Source organism: Emys orbicularis, chromosome 4 (assembly GCF_028017835.1).
Source record: "Emys orbicularis isolate rEmyOrb1 chromosome 4, rEmyOrb1.hap1, whole genome shotgun sequence".
Taxonomy (NCBI): Eukaryota; Metazoa; Chordata; order Testudines; family Emydidae; genus Emys; species Emys orbicularis.
In genome coordinates, this window is record NC_088686.1 from 39,361,191 (window position 1) to 39,382,031 (window position 20,841).

A 20,841-nucleotide genomic window follows, 5' to 3' on the forward strand; every position below is an offset into this window, starting at 1 on the left:
GGGAAGGAATCTTTCCCCTAGGTCAGATTACCAGAGACCCAGGGTTTTTTTTTTGCCTTCTTCTGAAGCATGGGCACGGGTCACTTGGAGGTTTAAACTAGTGTAAATGGTGGAATATCTGTGACTTGAAATCTTTAAGTCATAATTTGAGGAGGTCAGTACCTGAGCCAGGAGTTAAGGGTTTATTTACAGGAATGGGTAGATGAGGTTTTGTGGCTTACAATGTGCAGGAGATCAGACTAGATGATCATGATGATCCCTTCTGGCCTTAAAGTCTATGAGTAATACAATGTACTTAAACTTAATTCAAGAAGGTTTTTAAAGGAAATATCTGTCACAATATGGTCAAAATAAAATATAAAAAAATCAAACTATGAGTTAAGACAAAAAATTAAAACCTATCTGCATATAGCTTTTTTCAAACTGTGTTTTATATGAGTACTTAGAAAAAATGTGTTAAAGCCTTGTTTCAGTCACCGTCTCATACATCAACTGTTGAGCCTTGGATTTTGAAACACTTTACATGGTTGAGCCTCTCCCACTTGACTGCGCTATATTTTTAGTAAGTTGGACAGCACCAAATGGAAAGTGAATATGATTAGTGTAATAGGGTCAGTCACCTTCTCAGCACCCCCTTGTGGCCTGAGGTCACTCTACAGTGGCCCAGTCTCCCTACTTTTTAGGGTTCTCTTAATCAGACTACCAAAACAAACTTCTCTGGTTCAGCAACAGCCCTATTTGGGACTGGATTTATTAAAACAACAATCACTCCCAAAATAAAGTTCTCAAATCTCCATCAAGTCCTTGTTCCCAGGCTTTCCTGCTTAGGATGACCAGATAGCAAGTGTAAAAAATGGGGATGGGGGTGGGGAGTAATAAGCTGGTGTCACTGGCGACTGCAACTTCTTTGTGTTAGATTCCCTACATGAAGAACTCAAGGCATGGCCTCTGGAAGTCTTATGAGAGGAATCTTGGGTCTTCCTCTTAGATGCCCTTGAAGTACAACTTGGAGACAGTTGAGATAGCTGACTTCTTCAGAGACCGGCATACAGGGAAGGGCTCCTGGCCTGGATCAGAGGCTGGGCATAGCAAGCTCACCATCATGAGGATCCAAAGTTTGATCTCCTTGTTTTTTCTGGCTCTAGATTTTAATGCCAGACAGAAGTTGCACTTTTGGGTTACATGAGATTCCCTGAGGCAACGAATGCACTGGGAGCATCCGTCACTCACTAGGATTGCCTCCTAGTGGCAACATTTAAAACCAGGAGAACCGGGCATGCCCTTCCAGTAATGTAAAGCTCCCAGGAGGGGAGAAACAATCTAATAGGTAACAGTCCTTACAGGTAAGAAAGAGAACATATACAACATATTTTGGGGGGGAAAAAAAAAAGGGAGTTTTTTTTTTTTTTTTTTAAACTACTACTACTACTACAACTACCTAACTGCCACTAATAGTTCTTACAGTAGTTAGTTTATTATAGTTATGGGGACACAGCTGAGATTAAAAACTCAACATGGATGACTGCTAAGGCTCCGTCTCAGGCTGAGGCAGTTGAGAAGGATCTAAGACCAGTTCATGTGTGCAGCAGTATATTCTGTAACTCATGGCAATCAGGGGAAGTCCCGGATGACTGGAAAAAGGCTAATGTAGTGCCCATCTTTAAAAAAGGGAAGGAGGAGGAACCAGGGAACTACAGGCCAGTCAGCCTCACCTCAGTCCCTGGAAAAATCATGAAGCAGGTCCTCAAGGAATCAGTTTTGAAGCACTTTGAGGAGAGGAAAGTGATCAGGAACAGTCAGCATGGATTCACCAAGGGCAAGTCATGCCTGACTAACCTAATTGCCTTTTATGATGAGATAACTGGCTCTGTGGATGAGGGGAAAGCAGTGGATGTGTTATTCCTTAACTTTAGCAAAGCTTTTGATATGGTCTCCCACAGTATTCTTGCCAGCAAGTTAAAGTAGTATGGGCTGGATGAATGGACAATAAGATGGATAGAAAGCTGGCTAGATCATTGGGCTCAGCGGGTAGTGATCAATGGTTCCATGTCTAGTTGGCAGCTGGTATCAAGCAGAGTGCCCCAAGGGTCGGTCCTGGGGCCGGTTTTGTTCAATATCTTCCTCCAGATTATTAATGATGGCGTGGATTGCACCCTCAGCAAGTTTGCAGATGACACTAAACTGGGAGGAGTGATAGATACGCTCAAGTGTAGGGATAGGATATAGAGGGACCTAGACAAATTAGAGGATTGGGCCAAAATAAATCTGATGAGGTTCAACAAGGACAAGTGCAGAGTCCTGCACTTAGGACGGAAGAATCCCATGCACTGCTACAGACTAGGGACCAAGTGGCTAGGCAGCAGTTCTGCAGAAAAGGACCTAGGAGTTACAGTGAACGAGAAGCTGGATAGGAGTCAACAGTGTACCCTTGTTGCCAAGAAGGCTAATGGCATTTTGGGCTGTATAAGTAGGAGCATTGCCAGCAGATCGAGGGATGTGATCATTCCCCTCTATTCGGCATTGGCGAGGCCTCATCTGGAGTACTGTGTCCAGTTTTGGGCCCCACACTACAAGAAGGATGTGGAAAAATTGGAAAGAGTCCAGCGGAGGGCAACAAAAATGATTAGGGGGCTGGAGCACATGACTTATGAGGAGAGACTGAGGGAATTGGGCTTATTTAGTCTGCAGAAGAGAAGAATGAGGAGGGATTTGATAGCTGCTTTCAACTACCTGAAAGGGGGTTCCAAAGAGGATGGATCTAGACTGTTGTCAGTGGTAGCAGATGACAGAACAAGGAGTAATGGTCTCAAGTTTCAGTGGGGGAGGTTTAGGTTGGATATTAGGAAAAGCTTTTTCACTAGGAGGGTGACAAAGCACTGGAATGGGTTACCTAGGGAGGTGGTGGAATCTCCTTCCTTAAAAGGTTTTTAAGGCCTGGCTTGACAAAACCCTGACTGGGATGATTTAGTTGGGGATTGGTCCTGCTTTGAGCAGGGAGTTGGACTAGATGACCTCCTGAGGTCCCTTCCAACTCTGATATTCTATGATTCTGACTGAGTTACGTATGTGCAGGCTGAACAGACACTGCTACGTGACATGTTCAAAGGTACAGAGGGCATAAGCACAACTAGAGTGAAGCACCCATAGGGAGACTACTCGAAGAACAACTTTTTGTTACATCCTTGAATGGGAAACTGAGGCAGGCTGCAGCAGACATCCCTTGGCAGAAGAAGGTACTGTACAATAGATATGTCTACTTGCAGGGATTCAGTGGAGAAAGCAAAAGTAGTGATAATGGTTATGGATAGTCAGGTGGGGGGGCATGTGGGGTCACATTGCCCCTCCCAGATTACTTGGTCAAATGATGTGGCCAAGCCCCCTCCCTGCAGAGCAGCTGAGCTGGCAAACTGCACTGGGCACAGAGAGGCAGAGCTGCAGGAGGGGCTGCTGCTTTAACTCTGCAGGGAGAGGCAGAGGAACAGTTGAGAACTGCACGGAGGGGCGCTGCTTTCCGGGAGGGGGCATGACTCAATCTATTCTGGAGTTGTGTCCCCCCACTGTCAGGAGGCACAGGTTGTCTATGCTTACTAGATCACTAGGACTACAAGCTTAATGGTGAGAATAATACCAAGTACTCCCCATCCCTACTGAAGCATTAGTGATTTTACTAGCTGAGTTCACCTAACTGGGAATCTCTGTACATTTTCACCTGTGAGTACTGTTGATGGAATGAGACTACAGGCATGTGTGTGATGGTATGGCTGGTGCAGTAGTGATTTGCATTACAAACAGGAAACCTGTACAAAAGATTTAGTCCTACAGAAAATGTCAAGGTTCTCTTCACCCACAGTTTCTAACAGAATGGTGAGGGTGGGTGGCCTATAAAATACCCCACTGTACGATGAAATCTAGTGCCTGCTACCAATTAGGTGCAATAAAATGGCAGGAATATTTGGGAAGTAATGATGATACATCTAATGAGTGGATTGGTGATATGAGATGTAGAGCTTTAAATGGTGTTTTAACTCTTGGTTTGGTATTCATCAGCAGAATGCATCCACCTGGTTGCTTTTGCAACAATTTGAATTTATAATTTACGTTTTGATTTGGCTGTTTCTAGGTATGACCCAAGAACCCCTCAATGCCAAGTGGCAAGGGGGTTACAAGAATATCCTGATTCTGGTATATACATTCTGTACAAAGAATGCCATATGAGGTCATAAATGAAATTCAGGGTCTTGCTGGTCATTGTCATGGTTAGGGTCTATACATACATTTCACATGCAAGGAGTTATGTATATATAGCAAAAGTGTTTTCAAGTCTGTATCAAGCCAGAGTTGACAAGCAGGTTTTCTGTCATATGTTTCATAGACAGAGGGATGTTTATTCACCTGTCTCTGACACAACACTTAATTCACATTTCAACATTCAGAATGGGTGTTCCATCACCCGTCTAAGCTAATTGCAGATGAAGGATTGTAAGAATTTCAGAAAGGAAGAGATGGTTACTCACCTTGTGCAGTAACGGAGGCTATTTGAGATGGTTATCCCTGTGGGTGCTCCACTTTAGGTATCTTGGTTCCCTGTGCTTGTAACTGGAGATTTGTAGTAGCAGTGCCTAGTTAGCTGCACATGCGTGGCAGCCGTCCCACTCCGATTGATTACCTAGCGTGCACAGCCAACCATCCCCCAGTTCCTTCTCTACCCCAGAGGATTGGCATGAAACTCCGAAGGAGAGGGGAGGTGGGATAGTGGAGCACCCACAGGGACAACCATCTTGAAGAACTGCAGTTACTGCACAAGGTGAGTAACCTTATCTTCTTCGAGGATGTCCCTGTGGGTGCTCCACTTTAGGTGACTGTTGAGCAGTGCCCCTCCATGGAGGGGAGGGGCTTTGGAGTTGATTCATTGATGGTGGATAACACCAGGAGTCCAAACTGAGCATCTGCAGCTGATTGCTGTTCTAAAGCATAGCGTTTAGTGAAGGTATGGGCAGATGCCCAGATAGATGCTTTGCAAATGTCTGTGATGGGTACATTATTGAGAAAGGCCGTAGATGCTGATAATGCTCTGGTGGAGTGTGTGCAAACTCCCGGTGGAGCTTGCAGATAGCTGTTTTGGTAGCACAAATGGATACATCTGGATATCCATTTAGATAGTCTGTTTTTAGATGGTTTGGCCCTTCGAACATTCTGTTATGGAAACAAATAGTCAAGATGATTTTCTAATGTTTGTTCTTTCTATGTAGAAAGCTAACGCTCTGCGAATGTCCAGCATGTGAAGTGAGGCCTCCCTGCTGCCAGCACGTGGCTTCGGGAAAAATACAGGTAAGTAAATGGGCTGATTTAAATGAAAAGGGGAGACCACTCTGGGTATGAATTTGGGATGCAGTTGTAGGATTACTTTATCCTTGAAGAATGTAATATAACGTGGGTGTGCCATTAGGGCACCTAATTCTCCAACCCGTCTTGCTGACGTGATGGCAATGAGGAAAGCCACCTTCATCAATAAGTGTAACAAAGAGCAAGTTGTATGGGGTTCAAACGATTTCCCCATGAGACTGCAGAGAACAAGGTTGAGATCCCACATGGGAGTAGGGTTTCTTAGCGTGGGATAAGTGTTTTCTAGGTCTTTAAGGAAGTGTTTAGTCATTGGATGAGCAAAGATCGTGACTCTGTCCACCTTGTCGTGGAAGGATGTGATGGCAGCCAGCTGTACTCTGATGGAGCTGAGGTTTTCTTCGGCTCCGTAGGCGCCAAGCTGGGACGTTTGGCTTTAGTGCATGTACCTCCATGAGAGCTTGCCCGCATAGGGTGTTTAGCTCCTTGGGAAGTCTCAGTACTGGACATTTTTGGTGCCTCACAGTCCAGTGCTCTCAGTGCCATCGGTACCAGGGCAGATTTGTACACCATGTTAGCAAGTCCTTTACCGGTACCGGTGGCAGACTTTTCACTCGGAGATTGCTTTCTTTTAGGCGAATCTCATTGTGACAATTAGTGTGACCGCTTTTTGGCAGCCTTTTTGGGAGCAGGCTCCTTAGCAGCTGTTTTTGAAGTAGATCCCCCTGTCAGATGCTGCCACTGGTGACCATTGGCCAACAGGAATCCTGGACTCGGGGTCAGAGGCTGGTCTGAGGGATTTCTCTATCATCAGAAGTTTCAATTGGAGATCCCTGGCCTTCCTTGTCCTAGCAGGGAATTTTTTGCAGTGTGGACGCTTTTGGGCGATGTGTGTCTCGCCAAGGCAGTGGACATGCTGTGCATGGCCATCTGAGATAGGTATTGAAAGTCTGTAGGTCAGGCAGTGTTTAAAGTCAGGAGAGCCGGGCATGCCTGAGAGGGTAATTGCTTTGGAGAAAGAAGAGGTATAACCCCATTTTTGTTTCTCTCTTCTTGGTTTTTTCCCCCCTAAAGCTGAGTACCCGCTGGAGAGGCAGGGTAAAAAAGAAGGGGAAAATCTATAAAATTTTTTGAAGAAAAATAAAGTAAAATATAGGATATAAAGAATGAAATTTATAGCCAGTGGTGCTGAATAGTTAGCTATGTGGAACTGGAGCATAGCTGAAGAATAGACTTTCCGCTGGAAAAGGTCAGGGGAACTGTGGGACCCTTACTGAATGGGGGAGGCAACCTAGTGACAGACGATGCGAAAAATGATTAAGTATTCAATGCTTTTTTTGCCTCGGTCTTCACAGACAAGGTCAGCTCCCAGACTGCTGCACTGGGCAGCACAGTATGGGAAGGAGGTGAGCAGCCCTCAGTGGCGAAAGAACAGGTTAAGGACTATTTAGAAAAGCTGGACATGCACAAGTCCGTGGGGTCAGATGCAATGCATCCAATGGTGCTGAGGGAGTTGGCTGATGTGACTGCAGAGCCATTGGCCATTATCTTTGAAAACTCGTGGTGACCAGGGGAGGTCCCAGACGATTGGAAAAAGGCAAATATAGTGCCCATCTTTTAAAAAGGGAAGAAGGAAAACCCAGGGAACTACAGACCAGTCAGCCTCACCTCAGTCCCCAGAAAAATCATGGAGCAGGTCCTCAAGGAATCCATTTTGAAGCACTTGGAGGAGAGGAAGGTGACCAGGAACAGTCAACATGGATTCACCAAGGGCAAGTCATGCCTGACCAACCTGATTGGATGAGGGGAAAGCAGTGGATGTGATATACCTTGACTTTAGCAAAGCTTTTGATACGGTCTCCCACAGTATTCTTCCCAGCAAATTAAAGAAATATGGATTGGATGAATGGACTATAAGGTGGACAGAAAGCTGGCTAGACCGTCGGGCTCGATGGGTAGTGATCAATGGCTCGATGTCTAATTGGCAGCCAGTATCAAGCGGAGTGCCCCAGGGGTCGGTCCTGGGGCCGGTTTTGTTCAACATCTTCATTAATGATCTGTATGATGGGATGGATTTCACCCTCAGCAAGTTTGCGGCGGACACTAAGCTGTTGCTATTGGAACATTTAGTGCACTGGATGAGGTACATCCACGGATCTTGAAAGGTGTGTTGTGGTAGGTGTTTATCATTGTAGCAGTGGAGATGTGTCTGCAGGTTTTGCATCTGTTGTTCTGGCAGAGTCTGATGCCACTTAGAGTTAGTGTGTCCTGGTCTGTGGATGGCTTGCTTCTGATGAGCTTGGAGAAGGTGTGTGTGTGGGGGTGTTTGAAGGCCAGAAGAGGGGTTCAGAAAAGATCTTTCAGTATGGGGTCCCCATTGAATATGGGTTGCAGTAGTTTGAGGATACCCTGCATGGATTACAGTGTGGGGTGGGGTGACAATTAGGGTGTGCTTTGTATGGAGAAAATAATACCCATTTTAGAAGCTCTCTTACACAGTGGGCTACTATTTCTCTAAACCAGCTATTACAATTCTGTAAATAAGTTTTTTTAAAATTGGATAATCCTTTTTTAAAAATACTATGGGCAAGATTCTGAGATGAGGCTGATCTGGAGAGATGGCAGGTTATGTGTATGTTAGTCCATCGCGGACGATGACAACGATATTGTTGCAGTTCTCATCTATGGTTACGTATATGACTCCGAAGTCCAAACCCTGATGCACAGAGTCAGCCACACTGAGGGCATGGGAAGTCTGTTTCTATGATGTTTGATGATGCAGCTCTCTGGCACCTTTCACGTGCAGCCTGGGGATTATTTTGTTGAACCTGCTCAAAACTGTTACATGCTGATCTTGTCAGAGACTGCCAGTGAGTCCTGTTCTGAGCCATTTGCTCAAGTTCTTTGGGACTGATAACAGCCCACTGGAGACTGCTGTTCAGTTTATCTTTAAAGCGTTTATACCAGTGGTTCTTAACCTTTACTGCAGCCTGCACCCCTTTGGTTCTCAAAATATGTTCTTGCACAAAATTAACACTACAATTAGCTTAAAAACTTGAAAACTTTGTATATTACAGTAATCATTAAAAATGTATAATGTTAATACATAGGTTTGAAGAAACAAAGTAGTTGTACTTACGTGCCTGTGCTTAATTTGTGTTTGATGATTTACCTTCTAAAAAAATCTGGCATGTCTTGCACCCCCAGAAAGGGCATCTTGCACACCCAAGGGGTGCGTGCACCCCAGGTTAAAAACCACTGGTTTATATAGACAACCCTTCTTTCTTTTGCCCTGACTCAGCTCCCCATATAAGAGCTGTTTTGGGAGACGGCGGTCTTCCATTCTGATGACATGTCTGGTCCACCTAAATTGTGCTCTCAGGAACATTTCCTCAGTGCTGGATTGTGTTTGCTCTCTCAAATACAAAAGTGACTTAAAACTCATTTTAGCATTCTGCTGATCCTAGTGTAGCCTTTGTTAAGGGCCAGGCCCCACTGTGCCATACTACAATAACCTGAAGACTAATTTACACTGGGTATAAATGGCCCCAAGGCACTGAAAATACAGCCCAAGAGCAGCATGGTGACAAAACAGGATGGTGGTTATAATGGATGAAACCACCTTTTCATATACAGTGAACTGTAAGAACAAACCCATTTATCACCTCTGTATCAGATGTATTACTTTATCTGGAATTGGTTTACATGCTTAAGAACAGCCAGTGCGGACTATACATAATAAAAAAAGATGTGAAGATTGACTGAAATCCTCACAGCTAATAATGGTGCCAATTTTTGCTGTACAGACTCGTATGTACAAAGGAACTATATGGCCCTAACCCTTAAAGTTTACTAATTATATCTTAAAGTATAGCCTTTGTAGCTTGATGTGTGAGAGTCACACAAGGAGAATTTTTTGAGGGAAGGGAAAGAAGTGGTTCTTTTAGTATTTTTATTAAAGTGTAAAAAAATAGGATACTTACATCCTGGAGATGTTGGGGAGATTAGAAAATGCTCCACTTGGAATTGTTCTCAGATGAGTCTCCATAAACCTCCTACAAAAACAAGTGTTTGTCAGCTAATGTCCTTCAATGGGAAGTGAAATGTAACAAAGCCTTGCATAACTCCCAGCCCTACCTGCATCTCTGCTCTCATTTCTCTACATTCCCAGTCTTCCCATGTTTGCTTTGCATCATGGCTGCCTTTGCATTGTTCTCTGTTCTATTTGATTTGTACACACTTCCATTCTAAAATAGTACCTTTGTCTTCTCCCACAATATTTCAGGAACCCAATAATTGAGCAAAAAGACCTCGCAGGGACAAAAATATGGAAAGCCCGACAACTGAAATTAAAAGTCTGAAAGTTAAAATGTTACTATATTGTGTTATAATCCTATAAAATGTGAAACCAAGTCTAGCACCATAATGGTCATAATGCATCTTCTGACGCTCCAGTTAGCAATTTCCTCTCATCATTGTATTGGCTTTGCAATGCTATGAGACCTAAATTTGTGATTCCATCACATATCAATAAGCTTGATTTGTGCTAGTAAAGTCAGCAGCTGTGACTCAAAGATACACAGGAAGCAGAGGTGTGAAGAAAGTTGCCATTTGATTCTAGTTACCTTTCTCCAGTGGAGAAAGGCAAAGCATTTAAAGGGTCTCTGAAAAAATTGAAGTGAAAAATGTAGACGTCTTTCTGATTAGCACTGTTATACTGAATTGAGCAGTCCATCCCTTGCTCACTACTTGAAAACATACTCCACCTCCCAATTCTCATTTATAGGGCCCTACCAAATTCGCAGTCCATTTTGGTCAATTTCACGGTCAGAGGATTTTAAAAATAGTAAATGACATGATTTCAGCTATTTAAATCTGAAATTTCACAGTGTTGTAAGTGTAGGGGTCCTGACACAAAAAGAAGTGGGGGGAGGTTGCAAGGTTATTGTAGGGGTGTGTGTGGTACTGATACCCTTATTTCTGCGCTGCTGCTGGCGGCGGCACTGCCTTCAGAACTTGGTGGCCAGAGAGCAGTGGCTGCTGGCTGGGAGCCCCATTCTGAAGGCAGAGCCACTATCAGCAGCAGCACAGAAGTAAGGATGGCATGGTATGGTATTGCCACCCTTACTTCTGTGCTGCTGCCTGCAGAGCTGGGCCCTCAGTCAGCAGTCGCCACTCTCCAGCCACCCAGCTCTGAAGACAGCGCAGAAGTAAGGGTGGCAATACCATGATCCCCCCTAAAATAACCTTGTGCAACTCTTTTGGGTCAGGACCTCTAATTTGAGAAATTCTGGTCTCCCCCATGAAATTGGTATAGTATACAGTAAAAGCACACAGAAGTCCAGATTTCATGGCGGGGAGACCAGATGGCATGGTCTGTGATGCGTTTTTCATGGCTGTGAATTTGGTTGGGCCCTACTCATTCATGTTTTAAGACTACAAAGCTAAGTTACTGTGTCAAAGGCACATTAAGTTTTTTTGGCAGGGTCAAACCCAGTGCCAAGAGAATGGATTGAATACATGGTAGACTGTACAGCCCCATCATTAAGTAATGACATTTACACAGAAAAGATGTCTAATTCCTGCATTTCAGAGAAAAAATGTTTTCTCAGAAAAACCTGATAATGTCTGGAATAAAAACAAATTTACAAGGATGGAGGACTCAATGGAAAAATCTTTGCCTTCTACAACTCCTCCTAGACAGCTCTTGCTTACAGGGTTTTTGCTAGTAAGAAAGACTAACTTTTAATTGTCATTTGTGCTAAGTGAAACATGCAATAGGTAGCCTTTCTCCATATATTTCAAATTAAAAGTGCACCTCTCTGCCTCTAATGAGAAAGCAATCTGGGGCTTTGACCGGGGTCCCAGTGGGGACCAGGTGAGGTCACTCAATTACGGTGAACTGCAAAGAATGGGGCAGACAATCCCCAAAGCTAGTGGATATTTCAATACTTAGATATACCAAGTCAGCACAAAACAGCTTCTTTATTACCTCTCTGGTTGCCTAGAAACCAACAACACAGTTCCCTTAAAGTAACTCAGCCTCAGGCCTCCATCCAGGTAACCAAGTCAAATATGATGAAGATTTCTGAACATCTTATTTCGTCATATAAAAGAAAAGGTTCTACCAATCCCAAAGGATCGGACACATTACCTCCCAGGTTAATAAATATTCCAGATCTTACCTAAATACATGCTTGCAGCCAATTATTAACTAAACTAAAATTTATTAAAAAAGAAAAGAGAGTATGGTTAAAAGATCAATATATATACACACAGACATGAGTTCAATTCTTGAGGTTTGGATACACAGCAGAGATGGTGAGCTTTGTAGTTGCAAAGAGTTCTTTTAGAACTTAGTCCATAGGTTACAGTCCAATGTCATATTCAGGGTGTTTCCAGCTGAACTGGGACCTCAATCTTGCAACTTAACTTCCCCTGATGAAGCTTAAGGAGATCTGAGATAAAAAGGATTGGGACCCAAGAATTTTTTATACAATTCAGGCCTTTGACAGGTTGGAGTCCCTCGGGGAACAATGGGTAATTAGGGCGACTTTGAAGTAGGTCCATCACCGGTACTTAGCTATACGAATTAACAAGGCAATTGCCTGTTCCTCCACCATTCACAGATGATTTGCTATACATTTCAAAGAGAGAGATGAATACAACTACATCCCGTGTTTACAATCCATTTAAATGCTAGGATTTTTTTTGATCTCTGAATTATCAGAATACAGCATAGACAGACTGTTGATTACACTGATGACCACTACCCATATATATGTAAATACACAAAAACACAAACATTATGTCCCCAGGTGTCTTGAATTTGAATCATTCATTCTGCAGGATGTTTAACCCTTTCTGGTCATGCGTCACCGGGGCCACTAATAGTGTCTGTGGCTAGCAGCAGTACACTAGGGAAGGGAATATTCTGCCACCTCTTGCAGCAATGAAACCCAAAACGAGAACCAGGGCAAAGCCTTTCCAAAGTATGAAGCAATAAAGTAACCTTAAAGGTTACTGACTCAGTACTGAAGCAAGGCCCTAAGTCCTAGTTATAATGTTTGCTCATTAACTTACTAGCCCTTAATTATCTATTCCAATTTGTACAATTAATACGCTATGCTTTGTGTTATTCTGAAATCAAATTCAATTTGGTTTATGCTATTGTGATGGACTAGTCCATCAGTGACACTGATAGCTAATTAGCTAGTTTAGTAGGGGCCAGGAATCAAGTATCAAGGGACAAGTCTACTAAGCTCAAAGTGTGCAGAGCTCTGACAATCAGCTGAGTACCAATCTCATCCCCTCCCCATCATTGCCCTTCACTGTTGAGGAGATAAATAAGGCCCTTTCACCCATGAAAAGCAGGAAAGCTGCAGGATGTGATCATGTCTTTCCAGAATTTCTTAAAAATCTCAAGACCAAGGGATGGAAATGGCTGGCAGCACTGATTTCCAATATCCATTCCTCAGGGCTCATCCCAAGGGGCTGACACAAGACTATGGTTATTGCCATTGCTAAAATGGGATGGCAACCACTAATCCTTCATTGTACCAGTCCATATTATTCCTCTGCATGTCAAACAAGCTCATGGAGAGGATATTACTAGCAAGGATTTTGTTGCTTGTAGAAGTAAAGTTACTGAATTAACAAGTGGATTTCTGACAAGGCTGCAGCTGCATCGTAGCCTTAAACACACACTGAGGTGGGGAAATATTCTTAAGATTTAAGAATGAGGAAGCTTTCTTAGAACTATCTGCTACCTACAACACCATATGGAGCAACAGCCTCCTTTTGAAACCCAGCAATATTATCCTATGCAATACAATAACAAAACTCTTCTGAGACGTTCTGACCAATCACAGGTTTTGCATTTTCCACAGTGACCAGGTCAGTAGGCCATGCACTCTTAACTATAGTCTACCACAGAGATTAGTCCCAGCATGATTCTGTTTAATATCTAGACCTGCAATCTTCTGAAAACGTGGAAATTTGTCTGTACTGATTATATTGCTCTAACCACACAGGCATAGAACAAATCCTAACTAAGGACCTTTAAAATCATGGGAGAACATTATTATATTGGCAGCTAAAACAAAAGCCCACTATGATGGTCACGTCAGCATTTCATCTAAACAATCAAAAGGATTGAGCAGAACTGCATGTGGACTTTTGTGGTAAGCAGATAAGATATGATCCCACCCCAAAATATCTTGGTCTGACATTAGACTGAAGCCTCACATACCACAACACCTGAAAAATATCCAAAACAAAACAAATATGCATATAAATCTCATTCAGAAACTGGGAGGAACTATGTGGGGAGCCAGTGCAAAAAAACTCTACAAGACCTTTTTACGGGTTCTTGTCTACTCTACAGCATAATATTGCTCATCTGTCGGGACACACAGCTCTTACATTTCACTTGTAGATTTTCAACACCATCATGTGGATCATTACAAGTACAATAAAACACCACAACCCTGGCTTCCCATACGGGTGCACACCACCCACCCCAAATTTGTGACATGAAAATCCTTCGGGAGTTCCATCATATTCAAAGACACAGGGATCTTCCAATACATGAAGACCTAAATAATACACTGAGACACCAACTGAAATCTAGAAAAACTTTTTGGCTCGCAGTGCAAGAACTCAAAAACATAGGGTCTTCCCTAAAAGATGAATGGTGAAGAAGGTGGAAGGATGGCAACATCCCAAACACACACCTCAACAAGGACCTAACCAAAGAATCCAGTGGCTTTTCACTCCCATGAAAAGTATGGCCCTCTCTGAATTGCATCCACACATCACATAGCAGACACCAAGCTTCTTCATAAATAGGGACTGAGAAACAATCTTATACATGACTGTGTAAATTGACTTCAAACTAGGGAACACCTCAATCAATGTCCCAAACAATAATATTCTGGTGGTATCTCTGCATCTGCTCCACATCACCTAGTTCAATTAGTAGGATGGCCAACCTAAACTTGGATGTTGCTGTTTTTAAGACATACAAAAAGAATTAGTGGGGGCAGAGTAAAAATTATAAAGCTTACCCCAACTTTCAGAATCAGTCTAGCCTGAGCTTAGGTGAGAGAATTGCTCAAGCTTTCACCAGATTTGGGGTCAGGAAGGCATTTTCCCAGGTTGAATTGGTAAGTACCTTGGATTTTCTTCCACCTTCCATTGCAGGGGCTTCTGACATTGGCGACACCTCAGCCTCTCCTTTTCTTTGTCTGTGGCACACAACAGTTTAAACTTCTGAGGATTGTAATGATTTAGTCTAACCAAAAGCACCTGGCTCAGAATAGGAGTATCTGAGTGAAATGTAATGCCCTAAGATATACAAAAGGTCAGACTAGATCAGGGATCGGCAACCTTTGGCATGCGGCCTGGTGAGCCGGGCCGGTTTGTTTACCTGCTGCGTCCTCAGGTTCGGCCGATCGCGACTCCCACTTGCTGCGGTTCACCGCTCCAGGCCAATGGGGGCGGCGGGAAGCGGTGGCCAGCACATCCCTCGGCTCGCGCCGCTTCCCGCAGCCCCCATTGGCCTGGAGCGGCCAACCACGGCCAGTGGGAGCTGCGATCAGCCGAACCTGCGGACGCGGTAGGTAAACAAACCTGACTAGATGATCTAATGTTCCCTTCTAGCCTTAAATTCTATGAAATCTATACAATTTCACCCAGTAAAAAACGCATTCAATTTTCCTTACTTCGATTTGGAAAATCAGGTTGCACACACTACTAAAAATCAACTGGTCACATTTCAGAAATGCAGGACATTCTGAATGTTGGTTTTATTTATTCTTAGAGGATTTTTTTTCAATACTATTCTAGACTCTCTTACCAAACACATTTCTTTCAGGTAGCACATTATACTTTTAGCTCTGTGACCATTTGCCTCAGATTTAAACAGGTGGAAGCTGGAGACAGAGGGACAAATCCTGGCTCCAATACAGTCAGTGGCAAAATTCCCACTGATTTCAATGGGACTAGGAATTGGTCACCCAGGGTATACCACATGTATAGTACAAGCTTATCTGTACTTCCAGGTCTTTCCAGAAGTGAAAGTAGAGGTAAATGGATGGCAGAGGATGATTGAGAGAGTTTTGGTTTTTAAGTAGAGCTGTATGAATAAATAGCAGTAAACAAATGGAAGAATTTTTCCTCTGTTCAAATTATCTAGAAGCAAAATGACAATTTTCTCAAATATATTTGTTGAACAACTTCTATCACTATTTCCTAATTTGTAGATTGTGAAGGTTCATTATCTGACATTTAAGCTGGTGGTTAGTTTCAACAGGACAGAGATCACTGTTCCTTACTGGATGAATCAAGCTTCTGGTTCACATACTTCCATCTGAAATTCACTGGACATATGTGATGCAGATTGTCTGGTATCTAAACTGAAAACAAAACAAAGCATTCTCTTTTCTCTACTGACTGACTACTCTGACCTCTTGCTTGCCTGTCACTGCTAGCTTCACCTCCATGGCCCAAGATGCTTCCCTCTCTCCTTCTCCCTACCCCCTTTTCCTCCCTCACCCCTTAAAGTCTCTTGTCCTGCCCTTTCTTTCTATACTCTTAGGCCTGGTCTACACTAGGAGTTTGTCGAATTTAGCGCCGTTACATCGAATTAACCCTGCACCCGTCCACACCACGAAGCTATTTAGTTCGACAGAGCTCTCTTAAATTCGACTTCTGTACTCCTCGAAAACGAGAGGAGTAGCGCTAAATTCGAAATGGCAATATCGAATTAGGCTAGGTGTGGCTGGAAATCGACGGTAATAGCTCCGGGAGCTATCCCACAGTGCACCACTCTGTTGACGCTCTGGACAGCAGTTCGAGCTCGGATGCTCTGACCAGCCACACAGGAAAAGCCCCGGGAAAATTTGAATTCCTTTTCCTGTCTGGGCAGTTTGAATCTCATTTTCTGTTTGGACAGCGTGGCGAGCTCAGCAGCACTGGCAACGATGCAGAGCTCTCCAGCAGAGATGGCTGTGCAATCTAATAGAAAGAGGGCCCCAGCATGGACTGATCGGGAAGTCTTGGATCTCATCGCTGTGTGGGGCGATGAGTCCGTGCTTTCAGAGCTGCGCTCCAAAAGAAGGAATGCAAAGATCTACGAGAAGATCTCTAAAGCCATGGCAGAGAGAGGATACAGCCGGGATGCAACGCAGTGCCGCGTGAAAATCAAGGAGCTGAGACAAGGCTACCAAAAAACCAAAGAGGCAAACGGACGCTCCGGATCCCAGCCCCACACATCCCGTTTCTACGAGGCACTGCATTCCATCCTAGGTGCGGCCGCCACCACTACCCCACCACTGACCGTGGACTCTGAGGATGGGATATTGTCCACGGCCGGTTCCTCGTCGGAAATGTTAGCGGACGGGGAAGATGAGGAAGGAGATGAGGAGGACGAGGCAGTCGACAGCGCTTGCACCGCTGATTTCCCCGACAGCCAGGAGCTCTTCATCACCCTTACCGAGATCCCCTACCAACCGTCCCCATCCGTTACCCCGGACACCGAATCAGGGGAAGGATCAAGCAGTGAGTGCTTTAAGCATCTAAACATTTATTTTTAACATAACTGGAATATTTATATTGTTAACAATGGGGTTTTCATTCACTCATTTAAACATAGAAACTTTTATTTATAAGACAACAGGATTATTAATAATATCAGCAATTGGGTGTTCATGATTTCTTTGCCTTAGGCAACTATTTAGTCCCAACTATGTTAAAAAAAAAAAAAAAAAAAAAATCAAATAATGTCCGGATTTTCATGATTAGGCAACCACAGGACGCTCCACTCTGTAGTCCCTTCCAGTGCAGTTACACCAAAATACGGTCTATATGTCCGGGAATTGACACAAAGTCCTCCTGGGAGAGCTCAGTATAACTCTCCTGGAGGTACTGCTCAAGCCTGCGCATCAGGTTCCTTGGCAGGGCGATCTTGTTAGGTCCACCGTGGTAGGACACGTTCCCACACCATGACTATCAAGTAGTCCGGGATCAGAGCACGGCAGAGCATGGCGGCATACGGCCCTGGCTTCTGCATGCTCTCCCGAAGCATCCGTCCCCTGTCGCTCTCCGAGATCCTCATCAGCGTGATGTCGCACATGACGCCCTGCTTTGAATTAGGGAGGGGAATGTTAGTATTGGGACTGCTTTACAGCCACGTGGTGGAGGCGGCAGAGGGGCAGCATACAGGGACCTTTCCCTGGGACTGCCCCTGTCCCACCACCTCGCGGCTGAGCTCATGCTTCCCTGATTGCTGCCAGCAGAGAGTGGCATTGCTTTCAGTGCGAAAGGAGCCCAGTGCTACTATTAAAGTTTTAAGCTGCCACAAGTCTACGGCTTACCACGTTTTCCTGCTACAAAAGTTGAGGTGTCCTGCCACGCTTCTCAGATCGCAACTGCAAGACCCCAGGCACTGAAGGCGAGGGCCGAAAATTCGACCTTGTCCTGAGTGTGCATGTGAAAGGTGCAGTGCATGGTGTTGTTCACAGAGAAAGACTATGTTCTTTGTTAGCAACTTCATTTATCTGTCTCAGGAATTCACTCCCTTTTTCCCATTCCCACAGACACATCTGCAACTGTCTCCCAACCCAGCCTGGCATCACACTCCCAGAGGCTAGCGCAGATTAGGAGGAGGAAGAAGAAGACGCGTGAGGACATGTTCTATGAACTTATGGACTGCTCACGAGCGCAGGCAGCCCAGACAACACAGTGGAGGGAGAACTTGTCAGAAATGCACCGAGCAGTCATGGAACGGGAGGAGAGGTGGCGCCAGGAAGACCAGCAGGCTACTCAAACCCTGCTTGGACTAATGAGGGAGCAAACGGACACGCTCCGGCGCCTTGTGGATGTTCTGCAAGACCGGAAGCAGGAGGACAGAGCCCCGCTGCAGTCTCTCTCTAACCGCCCTCCCCCGCCACAAAGTCCCACACACCCCTCACCAAAAGTCCAAAGAAGGAGGGGCGGCAAGGGCCGTTAAAACTTTCAGTCAACCCCTGCAGACTGCTGTTGCACTAGAAGGCTCTCGTTCCACAAAGTTTGAAAAGTCCTTTCCTACCCATCTCACACAAGCCCCCGTCCAAGTTTTCTACCCCCCCTTTTCATGTGCGGTTCATAATAAAATATTTGTTTCTGTTAAGTACTGTTTCCAAGATTTTCTTTTAGAGGAGATTGTGTCTGAAGGGGGGGAAGGGGTTTGGTAATTGGACAGGACAGTCACCTTAAGGAGGCTACAGAGGCGGGGGCAGGTCCAGCATCAGGACACATACACAGTGCAGTCACCAGTTACCCTGGTGAGTCTGGGAGGTGGTTTTCATGTTCTGGGGGGCGGGGGGGTTGATCTGTGACTTTGTGGCGGGGGAGGGCAGTTAGAGAACTTATGCCGCGGTCCTTATCCTGGATCACAGAGCCACGCAGCAGGGGGTCTGTAACCCTCCACCCCCTGCCAGAAAGTCACTTGGCCGACACATACACGCAGTCCCGCCCAGGACTGCTGGCAGGCTCCGTTGAAACAACCAATCCACCACTGCGGAGCCTGTCATTCCCGGAGTTTAGAAGCATCATTTGCATCAGAACACTAAACCCGCCCCCCGCCACAGTCTGCGTCCCCGGTTTAAAACATTCCCGCGAAAACAGTAAGAAAGAGAACCTTGTTCATTAACAAAACGGAACAGATTTTATTTGTTGGGAAGGTGGTGAAGGGGGTATGTAACTTGGAAGGATAGTCAACAGTAACTGGGTAAAGAAATGGGGGCAGATTCAGCATCTGTGTCCACAAACTAAACAGTCACTGGAGACCCTGCTCAGTCAGGAACCTAGCTTTCAAAGCTTCCCTGATACACAGCGCGTCCCGCTGGGATCTTCTAATCGCCCGGCTGTCTGGCTGGGCGTAATCAGCAGCCAGGCTACTTGCCTCAACCTCCCACCCTGCCATAAAGGTCTCCCCCTTGCTCTCACACAGATTGTGGAGCACACAGCAAGCAGCTATCACAATGGGGATATTGGTTTCGCTGAGATCACAGCGAGTCAGTAAGCTTCTCCATCTCCCCTTGAGACGGCCAAAGGCACACTCCACCACCATTCTGCACTTGCTCAAACGGTAGTTGAAAAGTTCTTTTTCTGAGTCCAGGGCGCCAGTATAGGGCTTCATGAGCCAGGGCATTAGCGGGTATGCAGGGTCCCCGAGGATCACTGTAGGCATCTCCACATTGCCAAGACTTATTTTGTGCTCTGGGAAGTAAAGACCTTCCTGCAGCCGTCTAAACAGACCAGAGTTCCTGAAAACACGAGCGTCATGAACCTTGCCCGGCCATCCGATGTTGATGTTTGTAAAACGTCCCCTGTGGTCCACCAGTGCTTGCAGCACCATTGAAAAGTAGCCCTTTCTGTTAATGTACTGGCTGGCCTGGTGGTCCGGTCCCAGGATAGGGATGTGAGTCCCATCTATAGCCCCACCGCAGTTTGGGAATCCCATCTCGGCAAAGCCATCTATGATGAGCTCCATGTTTCCCAGGGTCACTACCTTTGATAGCAGTACCTTGACGATTGCCTTGGCTACTTGCATGACAGCAACCCCCACGGTAGACTTGCCCACACCAAAGTGGTTCGCGACTGACCGGTAGCTGTCTGGCGTTGCAAGCTTCCAGAGGGCTATGGCCACTCGCTTCTGGACAGTCAGGGCTGCTCGCATCCGGGTGTCCTTTCGCTTCAGGGCAGGGGACAGCAACTCACACAGTTCGAGGAAAGTCCCCTTCCGCATGCGAAAGTTTCGCAGCCACTGGGATTCATCCCAGACCTGCAGCACTATGTGGTCCCACCAGTCTGTGCTTGTTTCCAGGGCCCAGAATCGCCGTTCCACAGTATCCACAAGACCCAGTGACACCGAGATGTCCTGGGCGCAGGGTCTCGTGGTTTCTGAGAGCTCTGAGCTACTCTCAGACTTCATGCCCTCACGGTGGTGGCGTAGCCTCCTCTCCTGATTTCTCTGCAGCTGCCTCTGGTAAAGGTGGATGAGAAGCTGCGAGGCGTTGAGAACTGCCACAACTGCAGCGATGGTCGCAGCGGGATCCATGCTCGCACTGCTGTGGCGTCCGCGCTGTCACTGATCAGAAAAGTGCGTGAACTGATTTCCCGCCGGCGCTTTCAGGGAGGGAGGGAGGGAGGGCGGGAGTGACTGACGGATGACGACAGGCACCCAAAAGCACCCTTGACACATTTTTTTACCCAGAAGGCATTTGGGGCTCGACCCAGAATTCCAATGGGCAGCGGGGACTGCGGGAACTGTGGGATAGCTGCCCACAGTGCACCGCTTCCAATGTCGACGCTTGCCCCGTTAGTGTGGACTCAAAGTCTCAAAGTCGAATTACTGTCCTTAGTGTGGACACACACGTTCGACTTTGTAATATCGATTCTACATATTCGATTTAACTAAAATCGAACTACTCTCATAGTGTAGACATACCCTTAGTA

At 45.4% G+C, this 20,841-nt stretch overlaps 1 protein-coding gene across 1 annotated transcript in view; it reads right to left on the reverse strand.

Moving 5' to 3' along the window:
- Positions 1-20,841, reverse strand: part of TSHR (thyroid stimulating hormone receptor) — a 237,947-nt gene that overhangs the window by 124,527 nt on the left and 92,579 nt on the right. The window contains exon 2 of the mRNA XM_065403505.1: positions 9,324-9,395. Coding sequence (XP_065259577.1) covers positions 9,324-9,395 — 72 coding nt within the window. The remainder of the gene's footprint in view (positions 1-9,323; positions 9,396-20,841) is intronic.